Source organism: Neofelis nebulosa, chromosome 7 (genome assembly GCF_028018385.1).
Source record: "Neofelis nebulosa isolate mNeoNeb1 chromosome 7, mNeoNeb1.pri, whole genome shotgun sequence".
Taxonomy (NCBI): domain Eukaryota; kingdom Metazoa; phylum Chordata; class Mammalia; order Carnivora; family Felidae; genus Neofelis; species Neofelis nebulosa.
The window spans coordinates 136203559-136224816 of NC_080788.1; the positions used below are offsets into that span (position 1 = coordinate 136203559).

Consider the following 21258-nt stretch of genomic DNA (forward strand, 5'->3'; position numbering starts at 1 on the left):
CAGATCTTTTAATAGCTCAGCTGTAGTCTAGGTTTCCCCAGGGGTACACTTCCCCGTGTCTGACAATTCCACAGAAATTCTGAACGCTGATCGGTTCAGAACAGTTAATGAAAGACACTGTCGTCCTATTTGCTTCACAGAGGACCAGTGTCGTAAGTTTGAAAATCAGGAATACAGGATGGTGTGCAAAGTAAGTCTTTGGAACTGTATTGAACAAAAACACCTGCAGGTAAAATGCTGAAAGAACAATTTATAGAAAGAAGGAAAGCAATAGATCTTCTACCAGCCAACTATGAAAATATAGCACCTACAGGATCATAGGGTTTCCTTTCAATGTTATTTTATGGAGAAAGGGGTCACACTAAGGAGGGCAAGGGAGAGAGAAGTTCTTACATTTTGGGGGTGAAACCCTACTACTAGTTTAGGGCTCTGCTCAAGATCCTTTCCTCCACAGAATGCCCTTGACCCTCAATGAGATTCTCAGGGAAGAAAATACACACTCTTTTATGACCACTGCAGCACATCACTGTCTTACTCTGTGAACCTATTCTGTATCTATGCTACATGGTACTTAACTAAACTCCTTGGAAGAAAGGATCCTATCTAGCATCTCACACAGCATCTAACATGAAGCCAAGTCGTCGGTTCTCATTAATTACTTAATGCCTGATAAGGCACCTTCACACATTTCACACAAGGCCTGCAAATACCCGGAACCTCAACCTACTGTTGCAAGTACCTAGCACTATAAGAACGACTGAAATCATCAAAGACCTACTGCTTTCATACTGGTGTTATACGTAATAGCTCCCTTTTCATATGTTTGAGCAGAATGAATCATCTCATCTCTGGTAGCAAGAACATAACCAAGCATTTTGAGTAAAATACCACTTTTAAGGTGAGTTTCCCAATATTGTTTAAATGTTGAAACTGCGTATCAACTAATCATCAGTCTACAGATGTTTAGAAATAAAACAATGCTTTGCTTCTACAATTCAAGTCTCTATGTACTTTCTTGCAACAAAAGTCAATCTGTCTTTTTCAAAATTGTTTCTCCTGGCAAATATTTTCGCTGTCTGGCCAAGTTTTGTGTTAAAAATAAAGTACAGTATTACAACATCAATCAACATTTAAAGCACTTAATGATCTATGAAAGAAAATATACAGTGATTCTTTTGAAACAACCAAGCCAATCAAGGTCTTATTTATATTATCAAATCAAGAGTGCAGCTTTGAGAAAATAAAATCACATTTGTGTTTACAGATAGAAAAGCAATATTAAGCACTGAGGTAATAAAAGAAAACAGACTGTTAAGAAGAGGCAAGAATGTAAATGGCGAGAATGACTTAAAGACACAACAGAACTGTCTCTTCACTCCCCTTCCCGTCTGTGCAACACTGGCCTCCTGCCTGACCTCTCAAATACCTGCCTGACCTCAAGCATAACCAGAGCTTTCCTGAAGCTAATATTTACTCCACACAAAATGAGTCCAAAGTTCCTACACATTCACACTGCATGACTGCATGGTAACTGTAACTTTTTACATCAGTAGGGACCGAGGCCACCCAAGCTTTGTCAGATATAATCTGAACCTGATATATTCTACTACTGGGAGTTTAAGTGAGTGTCTGAACAAGTCCTAAGTAGCACAGGGACTCATACTATTTAGCAACTACAGTAAGTCACAGAATCTTTAATCTTACCATCATCTGCTGAAAATGACTCAGGTAGATACCTAAAAGAAGATGAGGCCTTAAATATTACACAGCAGCATACCATACAGCACTGGCATGTCCCAGACCAATGAATTGGCTTAGAATACTGCTTTTTCACTTCCATTAGTCCAGAGCTACCCTAAGCTGTCAGTTCTCTGGCCAATCCCTGGGGTACCCAGTGTGTCCTCTCTGGGTTGGCCGTATGTCTTCAGATAATGCTACAGTTGCTCTGGCATTTTCCCAATAAATATGGCCTTCCCATAGGAGCTATCTTTCCAACATGTAGGGCACAATATAGAGGATGCTGCCCTATCTTTAAAGGAGACAGAGATATACAGAACAAAATAGAAATCAAACTATAAATAACCATCTTCCTGACCGGACAAAATAAAGTAACATGGAAAGATATGAGCTTTGGTCAAGGGCAAAAAGATCAGAGTTTAAGACTAAACGTGACAGAGTATATGTTATATAAAATGTTTATGATGCTCAATCTTTAATTGTTTCCTGGCTGCCCAGCCCCGCCCCCTATGAGATTTAGAGCTCCAAGGCTGGCCAAGTTCAACAGAGCAGACACCGGACTTTCAGTTGGGCAGTGATTTGCCTCAGAAATCATTATCTTGAGGACAACTACCTCACATCATGTAGCTTCCTGTCTTTTATATTCCTAAAAATCTCTCATCTGCTGTCTGTCGTTAGATTTAGGGCAACTTCCTTTGGCTTGGCTCGTCCTTTGGTACCCGTGCTTCGGTGGTTCCTGCCTGCCTGCCTCCTTAGCGGCCGAGTCGCTGTTTCTGTCAGCCGCCAGTGTCTCTTTCTGCTGTGCCATCTCCTCCTAATTTTGCCTATTTCTAATTTCTATTTTACATTAATAAAACATTCTGAGGTACTTAATTCCTTTAATTACGTGCCTTGGTGCTACCACACCCAACCCAGATACCTAAAGGTGGTACATTTCTAGGCTCCACGGTCACCTTTCTGATAACCTTAGATCACCTACTGCAGGCAGCCCTAGAATAGCTTCAACTCCCCGGGAACCCTTAAATCAGAGACTGAACGATGAGATGCCAACTTGGTCAGCGGTTAGACTCAACAAAGCATTAGGAACCCCCTGATTACTTGAGGCCCAACTGACAATCCCAGGCACAGGATTCACCTTAGGGAACTGGCAGGGCTTATCTTATAAGCATCACACCATTATATAAATGAGTGTCTATTTGTAAAGCATCATCCATAATCATAAAAGGCTAGTTATGGCCGGAGGTTCAGTCCACAAGAAGTGACTCTTTGGCTCGAGAATACTGTCTTAACACGTCCGATGGCTTTAGGTAGGATGAACACAGAATGATCAGGGACGCCTAACCATAAAAAGTCAGGTCAGTAAAATCATTTCCCTTGATGACCGACAGGGTGACACCCAACACAACTGGACTGCCTCAACATCCAGGAAAACTAACTGGACAGGCAAGGCCAACTTTTGACGCTGGTTTCACGAAGACCGTATTAAAACTGAAGCAAGCTGGTCGTGGGAGATGGAAATAGAGGTCACACCCAGTGGAAGCTGCTCTCACTCAACGGCACCAGTGCCTCTGAGAAGACTACACCTGATTCAGCACTAGTGTTGCCAGGAAAAAAAGGAAAAGAAAAACCACCTACTTTGCTTTTTAAGTTCTTCAATTTGTTCTTCCTTTAAATCTAACTGTTCTGTAAGTCTCGATGCCGAATCCAACGCAGCATTTGCTTCATCGAACCGCTCCTGAGGAAGAGAGAAGTTGGTTAAAAAGCAGCCTGGAAGAACTACTTCACAAACTACGCGGCTGGAGGACAGAGTCTATCAACCCTCTTCTATTCAGCTGATGAAGTTGTACCACTGTGACCTCAGGCAAGTTCACACAGTAAGTATCAAAGACAGAACTGGTACTTCACAGCACAATACTAGCTCCCTTAGTAAGTAAGTAAGATGCTACTAAAAGACAGTATGGTGACAAAAGGGGGAAAAAAGTGACAAGAAGAGAATAAAAACTACAAAAAGCAGATATAAAAAAAGTCAAGAAATGTAACAAATGGTCTTTTTAATTTTTGCAAGCCTGATGAGTATAAAATGACATGTCATTACTTTATTAATTTTTATTTCTCTACTAGTGAATTTGAGCATTTTTCCATGTTTATAGGAAATTCACAGGTTTTTTTTTTTAATTAAAAATTTTTTTAAATGTTTATTTGCTTTGAGAGACAGAGAGCGAGCAGTGGAGGGGAAGACAGAATCCCAAGCAGGCTCCACACCATCAGCATGGAACCTGATGCGGGGCTCGAACCCATGAACCGCGAGGTCATGACCTGAACCGAGGACCCAGGCTCCCCCAGGGGTGCTTTTCTGTGAAAACTTCTTTGCATACCTTGCCCATTTCTCTACTAAACTTTCTCTTGTTGTTTGTAAAAGCACCTTGTAGGGTAGATGTGAACCCTTTGTCACCAGTGCTACAAGGATTATTTGCCAGATCTGTCATTTGTCTATTGACTGCATAATACCTTTTGCCATGTACAAGTGTTTAAACTGTCTATAGTAAACATGTCCTATTTTGCTTTCACAGATTCTGGAGTTTTAGTCTTGCTTAGGCTCCTCCTTGCCCCTAGACTCTACATGTGGTCTTCCAGGTTTCCTTGCAAAGTTGTTTTAATATTTACACCTTCCAAACAGTGTTTCTCAATAGGTGTGCTTTTGACATTCCTGGCCCCCACCCACTAAATGCCAGAAGACCCATCCGGTCAGTTACAACCAAAAACAGCCCCAGGTTTCCAGCACCACTCCCAGTTGAGAATCCAAGCTTTAATACAATTGGAATTTACTTTCGTATATGGTATAAAATAGGGATCCAATTTTATTTTCTTCCATACAGACAGCCAGCTGTGGCAACGTCATGTATCAGTTGGATAACCTATCCTGTTTCCATGAAGTTGAAATTAGTTTAGGGCTTGGGTTTAAATGCTCAAATGTATCCTAAGCTCTATTTCTGGATTCTCCTTCTGTTCTACTCATCTAGTCAATATTTGATATTTAGTAAGCAAGCCCCTCCTTCCTGTTGTTGTTTCACACAATTTTCCTGGCTATCTAGAGTACTCGCCCGTGTAAATTTCAGGTCAACTTTTACCATCTTGAATCAGAGGGACAGTGTTTTTGATGTGTCATCTTAGATAGACGACAGCCCCCAGTTATGCAATCAAACATAATCTAGATGTTGCTGTGAAGGTATTTTGCAAATGTAATCAAAGCCCCTAATCAACTGAATTTGAGGAAGGCATTCATCCTGAATAATCAGGGTGGACCTGACTGAGCTAGCTGAAGCAAGGCTGAGCTTTCCCTCAAAAGGAGAAAAAATTCCTGCTGTAGACTGCAACATCAGCCCTCCCCGTGGAGTTCTGTCCTGCTTGTGATGTTCTTTCTTGACCATCTGTGGAGAATACCTTTGGCCTATGCCTGTGGGTTCCAGCCTGCATGTGATGGGATCTTCCCACTGTGACTACCAACTCCCATAATCACACTGCCAATTCTTTAGAATAAACCTCATAGGTGTGTACCTCTACATATCACATATATCACTGTGGGGGTGTGTTACACACCCCACACCCCCTACTGGTTCTGCTTTTCAGGTTGAACCCTAACTGATACACAGAGGGACTGAGCTAAAGATGTTAAATAAAAAATTTAATATTTGAAATCCACAAAACTAAATTTAGTATAAAAGAAATTTAAATAAACCTTCAAATAATTTTTCAACCCCATAGCATTTCTATTTAAGAAATTATTAAAGCTCAAAACTATGCTAAGACTCTTTCTAAAATTAACACTTAGACTTCATGTATATGTATTATCTACCATTTGTTTGGGTTTTATTTCACTAATTTCAGCTTTTATTTTTACTACTTCCTGCATAGTTTTTGTTCGTTTTCTAAGCATATGTTACATTTTAAACTTAAAAAAATAAACGAATAAAGCTGGTTTAAAAAAAAGATCTGGACTTCTGACAGTATCAGAGACGTGATTCTCTGGACCCACTGGAAACAACTCAAAGTGTTAGATAAAATATCTGTTTAAATGTATTAATGAGCTGACCAGGAAGTAAGCATAAATGGCCAATAAACATATTAAAAGATGCTTGATTTTGGGACGCCTGGGTGGCTCAGTCAGTTGAGGGCCCAACTTCGGCTCAGGTTATGATCTCACAGCTTGTGACTTCAAGCCCCGTGTCAGGCTCTGTGGTGACAGTTCAGAGTCTGGAGCCTGCTTCAGATTCTGTGTCTCCCTCCCTCCCTCCCCCCGCTTCTCTCTCTCTCTGCCCCTTCCCCGCTCACTCTCTTAAAAATAAAAAAAAAATTTTTTTAAGATGCTTGATTTCATTAGCAGTCAGACAAGTAAAAATTAAAACCACAGGAGGACAGCCCTTCCCACCTAGTCCATTGGCAAAAACTAAAAATACTGAGAATGCCAACTGTTGCTAACGACACAAAACAAGAACTCTCCGGCACCACTGGTAGGAATACATTAGCACAACTGCTTTAGAAAATAACTTGCCACGAATAAAGTTGAAACTGCCCACACATGTCTCAGGACTCAGCAATCGCAATCAAGATACAGATAAGATAGCAGATAATGGCAATGTCCTTTATCAGTAAAATGGGTAAATAAATTATACATTCATGCAATAAATGCGGCAGTGAAAACAATAAGCCATGCACCCACAGGAACACACAGTAAAATGGCTAAAACTCATGAATATGATAGAATACTAAGTGAAAAAAAGCAACTTTCAGATATATTGAATTTACATACATTTCAAAATTGCATTTATACAGAGTTCAAAACTATGCAAAACCATACAGTGAACTATATGGAGATGCAAACATATGTGATAACCATACAGAAAAACAAGGGGTGTTAAGCATAACGTTTTGGACTAGTGGTTCTCTCTGAAGTAGTAATGATGGGAGGAGATATGGAGGATGCATCAGGAACTTGCAAGGACAACATTTCTTTCCTTCTACCGGGTGGCAAGGGGTTATCTGCAGTATTGCTATTCTTATATTGTATAAGTATTATCTAAATACTCTTCTGCAGCCACTCAGTAATTAATAAAAATTTCAAAACTTTATGTCTTCTTTTATTAGGAATTTAAGAGACCTGAACAACATATTTACTACTAATAACAGGTAAACAAATCTTATTACTTTCCACCAGCTATCAACAAAGTCTACTTATAACTTAGAAAAGTTCACCTTAAATTCTTAAAGTAAATCACTTTCATGTCATCTCTCTTCATGGGGGTTCATTTTATCTATATTTTATATATGATTCTTGTACATATGAAATCTAATAAAGATACTTTATTGTTGTTATTTTTTTATTTTAGAGAATGCACACATGCATGTGAGCAGGTCAGAGGGACAGAGGGAGAAAAAGAGAGAGAGAGACAGAGAGACAGAGAGACAGAGAGACAGAATCTTAAGCAGGCTCTATCCACACTCAAAATAGAGCCCAATGTGGGCTCAATCCCACGACCCTGGGATCGTGACCTGAGCCAAAATCAAGAGTCGGATGCTAAACTGACTGAGACACCCAGGCACCCAAAAAAAGACATTTTAAAGGATTATGCTGCAAAAGAAAAAGATCTAAAGGATAATCTACATTATTTTAATCCATGTGAAATAAAGTGCTCAAGGTATCTAGTTGAAAACAGAAAATTATAGTTACAAGTGTAGACTAATTTTTTTAGCGTCCCCTAAAACATTCGTCTATGCTAAAAAAATTTAAATTTCCACCATCTTGGGGTGCCTGCATGGCTCAGTTGGTTAAACATCTGACTCTTGACTTCGGCTCAGGTCATATCTCATGGTTCGTGAATTCAAGTCCTGCATCAGGCTCTGCAATGACAGTGCACGGAGCTTGCTTGGGATTCTCTCTCCGCCCCACCCCTGCATGTTCACTCTCTCTCTCTCCCTCTCAAAAATAAATAAACGTAAATAAATAAATAAAAGTAAAAATAAATACAAATAAAAATTCCCATCATCTTATATGTGTTTTGTCTCCTCTAAACTCTAAGTCACACGGAGAAAACCCTGAATAGCCCATCCATCATTAGGCCAAAACACAGGGTAACAAGTAGCCACTCAAACAACATTTATATTGTATGGAGCCTGCTCCATACTGTTTAGGAGATTAACTGTTAGGAGATTATTTCTAAAACAAAAACTCTACAATTGTTCATGAATAATAATACACACAATAGAAAATTATTTTGACCAACCTGTAATGACATCAGTTTTCCTTCTAAATTTTCTGCCTTTTTCTTCCATTCAGCTACAAGCTGTTTGTGCTTTTCTAGTTCGGCAGAATACATAGCTTTTTCCTCTAAGGAGAAAAAAAAGTTACATTAGTATTTGGCAATTATGTGATAAAATTAGCATTTTAAACCACTTGAAAAGTTTTTTTAGGGGCGCCTGGGTGGCGCAGTCGGTTGGGCGTCCGACTTCAGCCAGGTCACGATCTCGCGGTCCGTGGGTTCGAGCCCCGCGTCAGGCTCTGGGCTGACGGCTCAGAGCCCGGAGCCTGTTTCCGATTCTGTATCCCCCTCTCTCTCTGCCCCTCCCCCGTTCATGCTCTGTCTCTCTGTGTCCCAAAAATAAATAAATGTTGAAAAAAAAAAAAAATTTAAAAGTTTTTTTAACATATATATTTTTATTTATCTTTGAGAGAGCGTGACAGAGAATTTGAAGTGGGCTCCGTGCTGACGGTGGAGAAGCCAACGCGAGGCTTGAACTCATGAACCGTGACATCATGACCAGAGCTGAAGGCAAACGATTAACCGACTGAGCCACCCAGGTGCCCCCAAACCACTTGCAATTTTAACAGTTCAACAAAAACAGTTCAAATGTCTCAACAAGAAAATTATATATGCCCTAGTTTTTACTCTGCCATAAATCCTTCTCCACTTTGTCCATCATGCAAACTCTTCCCTCTTTTCAGAACGCCACTCAAATATCTTCTCCTTGGCAAAGCCTTCTCTATGGCCATGTAACTCTGTACCCATGTCCATTCTAGTTAGGTATAGCCGGCCTAGATACTTCTTACTTTAAAATTCGAGATTTCGACCATGAGTAAGCCTGAAGATCTACATACGTATGAATTTAAAGGTGTACTTAGGCACAAAATTATAACGCCCGTTACTTCATAAGCCTCATATCCCCTAATCACCTGCCCCTCACCAGCAGTTAATTCACTGCCCATCACTGCTGAATGTATGAATAAACAAACGGATGGGTACAATGAAGGACCTAAAGGAGGTACATTTGAGGATGGTGGGTAGATATGAAAAAGCATATTTGGTTATCAGCATAAAACTGCTCTCTGCTCATAGCTACCGTGTCTCCAGAAAAGTATCTTCCACCCGGACTAGAAACTGTAGTTACCTCAAAGTCGAGATGAATAACCGAGAACAAGCTAATCAATATTCGAAGGACGGTGATTCCCAGTGATTAATTCTCTGAAGCATATTTAACCTCTGACCAGTATTTCAAAGCTTGCGCACTGTTCCTAGTGATCCTTTCTTCATCACGTGATCATCCCTTCTATGTGACTTCATCCTTCCCCAACTCTCACCTTCGCGGACCATACGATACCAGAACATGTTTTTAAGAATTACCACATGGCGTTCGTGTTCTCCAGGCCTGACCGTAAAAAGTCTACGTGGGCTTGTTGACGGCTACTTATGTTTTCCTCCTCCAAGTGGGTCACCTTTCAAAGACTTCCCCATGCCTATTTTACAATAGCACCAAAATAAGCCCAAATTCCCAGTGACTACAACGATTCATCTCCACTGAAAGCCTGACCGCACCACTCACCTTGCTGGAAATGCTCTAGCACCATCCGAAGGTTGGAGAGCGACAGGGCATACTGCTTCGCTTGCTCCCGAGAGACAGACAGCTGCAGGGCGGTTTCGTCCCTTTGCCTGGAGACCACATCCAGCTGCTCCTGCAAGGACTCTACCTGCAAACTGGCTTGATGGCTTCAAACAAAAAGCACACAAGCCAAGTTGTTTCTGTTTTCTTGAACCACATAAAACGTCTTCCCTACTTCCAACCGAGCCGCCCAAGCGCCTCCATTTTAACCATTTTTAAATGTGCAGTTCGGCGGCACTGAGTATATTCGCACTGTTAGGCAACCATCACCACCACCAGCTCTACAGCTTCATTTCCCCAGGGGACGCTCCACATCCCTTAAACAAGAACTCTCCACTCCCAGCAACGATCATTGCACTTTGTCTCTATGAATCTGACCCTCCTTACATCTTATCGCATTAAACTCATGTTAGATTTCAAAGAAACTTGAAGAGTCCCTCTGATCTTTGTTCTCCCTGTTTCGTTAATTCACCCATTCTTCCCATGAAGATGACTCTGAACAAATGGCAGTCATTTTAAAGATTAGAAGCTGGACTCAACAAGAAGCGTCAGTATAATAAAAATGTACAAATAAGCTGGACTAAGCAAGAAACACCAGCATAATAAGAATTTACAAATAGCCTGCAACTTTCATGTTTCCAGGCTAAAACTCTAAGATGTAATTTACCATAAAATTGTAAGTTGCAGGGGGCCTTGGAAGTTATTTTGACCAGCTTCCAACCCAACAAGCGATGGATTCTGACACCTCCTTGGCTTTTGACCCTTGCACTTATGGTGAACTCACAACTTCTCAAAGCCTATCCCATTGACAAAATTTCCTGATTACGAGTTAATTCCCTTTACTATTGTCTTTCTTTCTCCTTACGTCAAATAAAACAACTCCTACCCCCGCCACAAATAATCAATCGGAGATTCTGAAGAGATTTACGTAGCGCCTGCCCAGGCTTAGGTCGTTGATGTACTTCCTTGACGTACAATGATTACAAAAAAAACAAAAACAAAAACAAAACACTGCAATAGCCTTTCCCGGGTTTTTAACATCCAGTTAATAAATTCTTATTCAAGAGCAGTCCCTTAGAGCCCGCTGAGGGGCAGCTCACTTTGAAGAAACTTTACACAACGGCACCCTCTTGTGGGAAGAGTAGTAAATTAATAATTAGGAGACTGAACTCTACCCTCAGATGTTCCTGGACTTTAGGCAACGTTGCTGGCATATCACTCAACAGTGATTTTAAGGATGAGATGAGCCATGATGTCACTCAAAAAGTTAACAAATACCAGGTATTACTACGGTTAGGTAAGGGCTCAAAATACTACTATCTGGTTTATAGATCTGAGTCACTCATTCAACAAGTACTACTGAACATCTATTAAACCACATGTAAGAACATATGCTGCGGGAAGGTACAAAATAGAGGGCATCACCCTTACTCCCAGTGACCTTACATTTCACTGGATGGGTGAAGACAGAAGATGGGTCAGCGATTACCTGTACCCTGAAGTAAAATAGAAGTGTGCTACCAAAGACTCAAACGAAGCACTATGCAGATTCAAAAGAAAAACATCACACCAGGGTTTGGTTTTGAATTGGAGGAGTGGGATGCTAAATGAAGCATTTTTCATGAAGGAAATGCTATTTGAAGAGGTGGGATTAACAGAAGGGTTAGGAATCAGGCCCGCTCTTCAGGTGGAGGAACACGAAACGAAAAAGCAGAAGAAACAGGAAAACGGTAGCCCTAACTAAAGGACTGAGACACTTTGGCTGCATGGAGATGACAGTGTGGAATTAGGCTAAGGTGGCAGATAGCCCAGAGACAGCGTGCGCGTGCACAAGCAGTAGAGGGAGAGAGAATCTTCTTTTTTTTTTTTTTTAAACATTCAGGAACTTTTTTTTTTAATATTTATTTTTGAGAGAAAGAGAGAGAGAGAACGCATGTATGTGCGTGCGTGAGTAGGGGAGAGGCAGAGAGAGACAGGGAGACAGAATCCGAAGCAGGTTCCAGGCTCTGAGCTGTCAGCACAGAACCCGACATGGGTCCCGAACTTACAAACCATGAGATCGTGACCTGAGCTGAAGTCAGATGCTTAACCGACTGAGCCACCCAGGAGCCCTGAGGGAGAGACAATCCTAAGCAGGCTCCATGCCCAGTGCAGAGCCCAATGGGGGGGACTTAATTTTACAACCTGTGAGGTCATGACCTGAGCCGAAATCAAGAGCCAGACACTTAACTGACTGAGCCACCCACATGCCCTCAAAACTATTAGAGAAAAATAAGGGCCCGAAAATTCGAAGATTATCAATTTTATAGTCTGAGGATGTTTTCCCATTTCTGCCAATGTGAAACACATGCACAAATGTTCACTCATTGTTTTAGTTCTCATCTGAAGTAAGTCTTTCTGAAACTAAAGGTACAATAGTATTCCCTGCAAAGGTGGGGAGTTCGTCTCAAAGTGTTTCCTCTACTGGCCTACAATCTCTTCGCAGACAGAGGTAATCTATGATCTCCTTAGATCTCCCTCAGCATCATACACAGTATAAAAAACAAACAAAAAAACAAAAAAACAAAAAAGAAAGAAAGAAAGAAAGAAAGAAAGAAAGAAAGAAAGAAAGAAAGAAAGAAAGGAAGAAAGAAAGATGTATTTACCACTAATGGAAATATACATGGACATGATTTTCTGGAAGATTATTTGCCAGTACATCTCAAAAATTTTAAAAACGCCCTTTGAACCAGAACTGCCAGTTCTCAAAATTTATGCTAAGGAACTCATTTGTCATCGACACAAAAATACCTATCTTGGGATATCACGGCAGCACTCTTAGTAATTTTGAAAAGTTGAAACATTTCTAAGTGTCCAATAATAAATGACTGGATTAAAGAAATTATGGAAAATCCAAATAATGGTATACGATGTAGCCATAAAATGGTACTGCAGAAACATGTGCTTTGTGAAACAAGGTTTAACTCATATTATTAAGTGCAAAGGTTACAAAACAGTAATGAATAGTATGATCTCAACTTTGTTTTAAAAATACATATATAATATGTACACACATGTACAAGAAGCATGCAAAAGCATAAAAAAAGGATGATCTCTGGGTGGGTGGGACTATGACTTTATGATCTTTTTGGTTTATGACATTTCCCTGAAGTGGAAAATATGTTTTGGTAATAAGCAGGATAAAAAAAAAAAAAAAAAAACCACACCTCATTGAGAGAAAGAACATTTTAAAATATGTTAAGCAGGGAATCAATCATGCGGATGTAATGAGGCCTCCGTAAAAACTCACAAAGAGAGGGCTGATGAGCGGTGGGAGATGTGGAGAGAGGTGCTTGTTGGGAGAGAGAAACCAGGCCTTACCCTACAGATCTCTTCCACCTGGCAGCTTCTGAGTTAAAACCTTTTATAATAAACGGCATTCTAGCAAAAATAAAATTTTGGATAAAAATAGAAGTACGGAGGGACCTAGTAACTGAAAATTTCTAACAAACCAAGAGTTAATTCATACTGACCTACTTCTTCACCTTGCTACTTCTTTCACTCTCTCCCTTCTAATATCCAAAATCTGCTCAACCTTAGATCATTTGATTAAGAATAGAATCACACAAATCAAATTAGTTCTTTGGGAGCCTGACAAAGCTAATTAAAATCAGTCAGAATTTAAGTCTAAACTCCTAAAATGATGAGAGGCAATTATCTCAACAGTTAGATTCAGAGAGAGCTGGTACACTTATCATGATAAAAAAAATAAAATGTTTTGGTTTTTTGTTTTTTTTTTTTTTTTTTAGAAAAAGGGGGGAAAGAAAGATTCAGAGAGAGCTGTCTGAATGCCAGATACGGTCAAGAGTTCCACACCTTAGTGTAAAACCCACACACATACTCTGAGCCTGACCTTGGGCAGGTTACTAAACCTCTCTACCCTCTGTATCTTCATCTGTAAAATGGAGATAATGACTCTGTAAGAACAAAATTAAGTAAGCTAGGGAAAATGCTTACTAACCCTGACGCTCAAGAAGTGTTCAGTTAACGTGAGTGCTATGAAGGGGAAAAGTTACCTTGCATTTTCCATCGCATTAGAAGATGAAACTAGCTTTTCCTCCAATACTGTGACTTTTTTTCTCAGTTTGGCCTCTCTATCTTCTGCAGCCAAAGCTTCACGGGTGTAAGAATCCTCTGATTCTAAAAGATGGTTACGCAATCTCTCTAGCTCCTGGTTTAAGCGTAATTCTTTGTCGCGTAAATGTTGAACCTAGGCAGAGGACATGTCTTTATTTTTCTTCTATAAAATGTTCCCCTTTCCCCTCTACAAGCCACTTTGTTATCAGATCTTCTGCCCATTACTGAAGTCTATCAACTATATACTAATTTCTCATACTGTAAGATGTATTTGTATTAGAAAAAAGTCTAAATTCACCTTGAATACTCATCTGGAAGTTTTACTTTGTAAGATCTCATCCCCTGTGGCTATAATGGAAATGGAATTGTGCAAAGTACTGGGTTCTTTGTGACAGATCACCTTTTCAGTAAAAATCCCATTTTTACATACCTTTTGGGTGAGAAATTTTTAATTTTTTTACACTGAAGTGTATTTAACAATGTTCTACTAGTTTCAAGTGTATAATACAGCGATTCAACAACTCTACATTCTACTCTGCTCACCGTAAGTGTACTTATCTGACACCATACGTTACAATATTATTGACAATACTCCCTATGATGTATTTTACATCCCTGTGACTTATTTACAACTAGAAAATTTTTACCTCTTAATCCACTTCACCTAATTCGTCCCTCCCCTCTAAAAACCACCAGTTTGTTTCCCATATTTATGACTCTGTTTCACTGCTTTGTTTTTTTGATTCTACATAAGTGAAATCACATGGTACTTTCTTTTCTGCATCTGACCTATTTCTCTTATCATTATACTCTCTAGGTCCATCGACATTGTTGCAAATATCAAGATCACATTCCTTTTTATGGGTAATATTCAACTGTGTGTGTATGTGTGTGTGTGTGTGTGTGTGCGCGTTGTATCACATCTTCTTTATCCACTCATCTATCGGTGGACACACTAGGGCTGCTTCCGTACCTTGGCTATCGTAAATAATGCTGCAATAAACATAAGGGTGCATGTATCTTTTCTGAATTTGTGTTTTCATTTTCTTTGGGTAAGTAACCAGTAGTGGACTACTGGATCGTATGGTATTTCTATTTTTAGCTTTTTGAGGAACCTCCGTACTGTTTTCCACAGTGGTTGCACCAATGGGAAAATTTTATTTTATATCCAAGATATGCCATGGTTTTCACTTTTGGAAACTGAAATAAAATGTACTCTGGGAGATCAAAATCAGACCATAGCACATCAGAGGAAGACTTAGAAAAGAAATCATTTAAGAGAGAAATTAATTTTAATTGATAAATCATGCTGCTTTAGCTGCTTTTCTTACTTAAAAGTTATTAAGCTTATTGCTTAAATCACTGTTTCCTTAAAGAGAAAGCATACCTCGTTCTGTAAAGCAGTGTTTTCCATTTGTTTCTGCTTCAGGGCCAACATGACCTGGTCTCTCTCCTGTTGAAACTTAACTGTCTTCTCTTGCATCGACTTAACCGCATTTAAAAGCTGATTTAACTCCCCAGTCTTGCCCTTTTGGAAAGAAAAATACAGAGACATTTTCTTCATCAAATAATTCTGAAATATAGTTAACCATGTCAAGGTCATCAAAAAACAGAGTCTGAGAAACTGTCACCGTCTAGAGGGGCCTGAGGAGGCGTGACTCTAGACATAATGGGGTGCCTGGGTGGCATCATGAAGAGAAAAAAGACTTTGGGAAAAAAATTCCAATAAAGTATGAACTTTAGTTGGTAATAAGACATCAATATTGGTTACTTAGTTGTTACAAATGTATCATGGTAACTCAAGATGTTAACAAATACGGGAAACCGGGTTTGAGGCATACGGGACTCTACTATCTTTGCAACTTCTCAAATAATCAAGGTATTCTGAAAGAAAAAGTTTATCAGAAATGTTTGTAAAAGAATTCAAAAGATACGATCTCTTCAAATTTACCCCGTGAACAACAAAGTGTTCCCAGATCCCAAAATCCCTCAAGAGAGGATGAGTATGTGTGTATATGCTCATTCACTGGGCACACACACACACCTGTCACTAGAGAAGGCACGAGTCACTGGCGGTGAAGAGATGGGGAAGTCCTTTCCACAGTTCTGTTTTCTGAAGAAAAGTATTAGTTGCTACTAAGCTCTTTTTTTTTTCCTATTTAAATTAACCTGTTGCTAAAACGTATTTGGAGAGACACAGTAATTTGGGGGAGAAACCCTCCAGGTACCTCTGAGAAAAATTTATTTCGAACGAGTCACAAGAGCTTGAAACGAGTATTTCTCAATCAACGACTTCACATTCCCCTTCAAAGACAATCATCAATGAAGTCAACTGACCCGCTGGAACACCTCCTCCACCCCAATTCTCTCCTACAGAACTCCATCCCCAACATACCTGCTCTTTTTCTTTCAGTAGCTGCTCAAAAGCAAGAGCCTTTTCCTTCATTGAATGGCACTCAAACTCTTTTTCTCGAAGCATCATGGAAAACTTCATATTAGTCTCCTGTAATGCTTGATATTCCATTTCCTTTTCCCTGGTTGTTTCTACTAGTTTTTCATTTTCCTCTTTCAGTTTACAAATGTCCATTTCTAAAATCAGTATCCGCTCCTTCAGGTTTGTTACCGCCTGCCTCAAAAGTTCATTTTCATTCACTTTGTTAGTGAAATTTTCATTCAATGAAAGTAACTGATCGCTTTTGGCTTTGATTAAGAGGTCTTTCTCCTTAAGGGACTTTTGTAAAACATCTTGTTTCTCCTTCAGCTGCTTAATTTCCGAATCGGTCTGTTCGTGTTCTTTTCTTTCCAGCTCTGAGGAGGCAGCAATCGAATCGGACAATCTGTGATTATTTTCCTGGAGCGTTTTAATTGTTGCATCTTTTTCCTGCAGTGATTTTCTTAGTTCTTCCAGCTCTTGTTTAGAAGCCTCGCGCGATGGGTCGGGCTTGACTGTTCGAAGAGACTCTGCTGACTGGGAAGAGAGCGATGATCCTGAGGACAGCGGAGGCGAAATAATATCAAGTCTTCCTAAAAGAAGATCTTTGGTGTTGCAAAGCTGCCCTATGCTGTGCTGAACTTGTGCTAATTCCTGCCCAAAACTTCTGAGTTTGGTTTCATTCTGTTCGTAACTCTGGATCAGGCCAGTGTAGTCCACTTGTAACTTGGAATTATTATCGCTGTCAACCAAAACTTGTGCCTGAAGCTGATGCAGTTCTTCCTGAAGTTGGGCGGACTCGTGCTGCATGTTCTGGACCGTGGTCATCACCTGCTGTTTCCACTCTTCCATTTTCTTCACTTGCTGTTTTAATTTGTCGCGTTCCTGTAGGAGCTCTTCGAACTGGTTACTATTGACACCTCCGACCTCGTTACCAGGGCTGGATGTTTGTAAAACCGTCAACAGGGTCTGGCATTTCTGACTCAAGGCATCTATTTCGATGTCTTTTTCTCGAATGATACGTGATAAATTCTGCACGGTTTCTCTGAACATATCTTGACCACCACCTTCAGATCGAGCGGCCAATTTTTTATTTTCATCTTGCAGCTTCACAAGAGCCGCTTCTTTGGCAGCAACTATATCCATCATTTTGTGGTATTCTGTTTTCAGCTGGCTATTCTCCCTGGTCTTCTCGCTCAAAACAGCCAATACTTGCTCCCGCTCCAGAGCATAGGCCTGCAGCTGCTGCTGAAGGTAAACGACATCCTGGGTGTAGGAAGCCGAAGAAATTCTAGCGTGAAGAGCTTGTATCTCCACGTCCTTCTGCTGGATGATCTGCGTTAGCTTCCCCACCTCATCTTTGGACAGCTGATCGATCTGTTTCGTTAAGGATATGTTCTTTTCATTTAGGAGCTTAATCTCCAATTCTCGTTCTTTTATTCCTTTCACTAATCTCTCCGTTTCAGCTTTAGATAAATCATGCTTTTCGCCGCCATTTTCTATATTGAGGCTCCGTACTTTGGTTTCTTGAAACAGATCAGAATTCTCTGTTTGAACATCCTGCCTTTCTTCGTGCAACTGGGTTTTGATTTGTTCAATTGTTTTGTGCAAATTCCTAATCTCCTCATCTTTCTCCAAAAAGAGCTGGGTGTGTGTGACAGTCATTTGCTCGTGCTGGCATTTAAACTCATCCATTTCCTTCTTCTGCTCCTCTAAAGACTGAAGCAGCTGCAGTTTACTCTGGTTTTGATCTTCAATTACCTTTTGATGATGTTTTATTTCCTCCTCGAGATTACCCTTTATCACATTCAGCTGCAGCACTTCCGACTCGAGCTCTGTGACGCTATCGAGGGGCTTAGGCTCCGCCACAGGTGCAGCTCGACTCTGCTGGTCCCGGAGTCGTTCCAGTTCCTCTTTCAGATGATTGTTTTCTTCTTTCATGGCCCCAAGGCTTCTGTCTTTTTCCTCTATGGTTTGCTTTAAAACTTCATTTTTTCTTAAGGCCTCAGTATGTTTACCTAATTCCTCCTGAAGCTCTGAACCTCTTTCTTTAAGGTTTTCAATAAAAATGTCCTTCTCGCTTAGAAGTTGTGTCAATTGCTTCTGCTCTTCTAGACTGGATGACAAAACTGCCTTCGTTTCCTTACAATCAGTATCCATCTGTTCAAGGTTCTTTTTGAGTTCTGCTATTTCAAAGTCTTTCTCTTGACTGAGTTTCATTAACTGCTGCTGTTCCAGCTGTAAAGCAGAGGTACTCAAATCATGTGCCTCTGACAGTTCTTTAATCATCTGCTCATACTTCTTGGCTTCTTCCAACCGCCTCTCTTCAGCCCGACTCAATTCTGCTTCTAACTGTCCTTTTTCCATTTTTAGAACCTCCACAATAGTGTTTCTCTCCAGAGAAATCTGATTGCTACCAGCAATGGATTCCTCCAACTGACGTTTTACATCTTCACACGCTAAAGCCAACTTTTCGTTTTCCATTTTGAGATCAAAGGCAACTTTGTTTAAATTGTCATTGAGCTGCTCTATTTCTGAAAGACTTTGCTTTAAGCTTCTGACTTCCGCTTCCCTTTCTTTAAGTAAGTCAACCTTAAAATCACTGCCAGAGTCTCGATTTAGAGATTGCGTTAACTCATCCCTGACTCTGGAAAGCTCTTCCTCGTTTTGTTTAATATGCTCCTTAAGTCCAAAGTTCTCCTTCTGCATATTTAAATTACTTTTTTGTGATTTACTTAGCTGGTCTACTAAATCTTCTACTTTATCCTCAAGCTTCTGCTTGGCTAACTGCAGATCATTCAGGACCAGTTCACTTTGAACTAACTTTTCTTTCTGCGCATCCAACTCTTTAGTCATGTTCCTTTTGTCTTCTTCAAGTTGATGGACTCTCTTTATTTCATCATTTAGATCTTTTTTCAGTTTACTAATGATGTTGTCTTCCTCATTTTGTTGTTTTGACAGCTGATCTTTTATCAGAATCACGTGCTGAAAAAAAACAATTTGCATGGTAACGTTACGGCGTTCTCTCATTTTAGTCACCTGAAGAAAACTTTGTAAAATGTCATAAATAATAGAAGAATAATCTTCAGATATCTCTAATCCTTCTTAAAACAATACTTTTTAAAAGAATCTCAACAAAGGTAAATGGTATATGTTGTTCATCTTCAACTCTTAAAACACTGAAGCAGGAGTCAATAAACTACAGCCCAGGGCCCAAATCAGGCCTGTCACCTGGTTTTGTAAATCAAGTCTTATTGAAACACAGCCACATTCATTGTTTACATACCACAAGGGCAGAGTGGAGCACGACTGAGAGCACTAAATGGCCTGCAACACCAAAAATATTCACTATCTAACCCTTTCCAGAAAAAGTTTGCCAACCACTATGACTAGATTATCAATGAAGCAAAATACCGATTAAATCACAAATTTATATCACACCCATCGGTTTTGCCTGTTACCCCCGTGTTCAGGCTACTGAGAACAATGTGCTGCCACATTGTTTCTAACATCATGTACCTGTGTGGCTTCTTGGTTCTGTCTGTCTAATTCCTCTAGCTCAGCTAGCAGTGTTTCCTTCTCAGTAAGACTCTGACTCAGTTCCCGTTCTTTTGCCTCCAAAGACAGCCTTAAATTGTGTAATGTGGAATCCAAATCCATGTCTCTTCCAGTTGTACTTTTAATTACTTCATATTCATTGTTCAATTTTAGAAGTGATGCCTGAAGTTCTTCCTGAAATGACAAGAAGGGAAAAAACAACATACACTGTCAGTTGGAAGAAAACACCAAAAGATTACTTCTATCTATGCATCTATATCTATGTCTATATCTATATCTACCTATCTACATACACGCGCGCACGCGCACACGCGCACACACACACACACACACACACACACACACACACCCCTTGGGAATCTATTCCCAGATGCCTGTGTCAGAAACATTACTGAATAACACTTCAGCAATGATATAGAAAATTCAACAAACCAGACTTCCTTCACGTGCAATTTTATGTGCACCTTTAGGCCAATATTTCTAGAAGATCAGAAATAACATCGGACAAGACGGAATGGCTGTTTAAGTTTCCAGTTCCGGCTTCCTCTTTACGCAAAAACTTTCCCATTTGGGAGCCTTCCTGATTCCACCCCCCACTGCTGTCTTCTCTTCTGTCTGCTCCTTCCCTCCCACCACACACAGTTTTTTGTTTTTGTTTTTTTTTTTTTAATTTTTTTTTTTCAACGTTTTTTATTTATTTTTGGGACAGAGAGAGACAGAGCATGAATGGGGGAGGGGCAGAGAGAGAGGGAGACACAGAATCGGAAACAGGCTCCAGGCTCCGAGCCATCAGCCCAGAGCCTGACGCGGGGCTCGAACTCACGGACCGCGAGATCGTGACCTGGCTGAAGTCGGACGCTTAACCGACGGCGCCACCCAGGCGCCCCCACACACAGTTTTTAAAACGTCCCACATCTTCTGGGCCTCTGCACTTCCTTCCCCTAGCGGCCAATCACCAATAGCCACAAACTACATAAACATCTATAAAATTCAATGCTCATTCGTTCTAAAGTTTGTCCTCTCTAATTAGAACACAAAAGGCTTCTTTTCCCTCACAAAAGGAATTTCCCTTATTAAGGGGTCCTGTCAGAACATGAAACTTTTGTATCATCCAAGAAAGTAGACTCCTTCCTTCTTTTCCCATCTAACTTGAACACAGACTAGGTTCCCCTCTTGCAAGCCTAACATCCCTAAAGATCTATCTATAATTTTTAAACTATATCTTATGTTCTGTTCTACTGGTATTTAATGCTTTTCTTCCAAACTCCAGAAGTGGAACAGTTCTCTTTGCTTCAACACTTTCAACCTTAGATTATGATATTTGTGGCACAACTTTAGAATCTTCTTTCATCGATAGAGAAAACTCAAACTTCTTTTTTTTAAGGTTTATTTATTTTGAGAGAGCGAGAACACGCAGGGGAGGAGAAGACAGAGAGGGAGAGAGAATCCCAAGACGACTCTGTACTGTCAGCATGGAGTCTGACGCA

At 40.2% G+C, this 21258-nt stretch overlaps 1 protein-coding gene across 4 annotated transcripts in view; it reads right to left on the reverse strand.

Moving 5' to 3' along the window:
* TRIP11 (thyroid hormone receptor interactor 11) overlaps window positions 1-21258 on the reverse strand; it is a 62863-nt gene that overhangs the window by 13784 nt on the left and 27821 nt on the right. For 3 of the 4 annotated variants that reach the window (XM_058740055.1, XM_058740054.1, XM_058740056.1), the window contains exons 10-16: window positions 19733-19945; window positions 16178-19198; window positions 15170-15310; window positions 13722-13915; window positions 9610-9773; window positions 8016-8119; window positions 3373-3472 (exon numbers count right to left, since the gene is read on the reverse strand). In XM_058740055.1, coding sequence (XP_058596038.1) covers window positions 3373-3472; window positions 8016-8119; window positions 9610-9773; window positions 13722-13915; window positions 15170-15310; window positions 16178-19198; window positions 19733-19945 — 3937 coding nt within the window. Of the gene's footprint in view, window positions 1-3372; window positions 3473-8015; window positions 8120-9609; window positions 9774-13721; window positions 13916-15169; window positions 15311-16177; window positions 19199-19732; window positions 19946-21258 lie in introns of those variants that run through there. The other variant, XM_058740057.1, reaches the window with a different exon arrangement.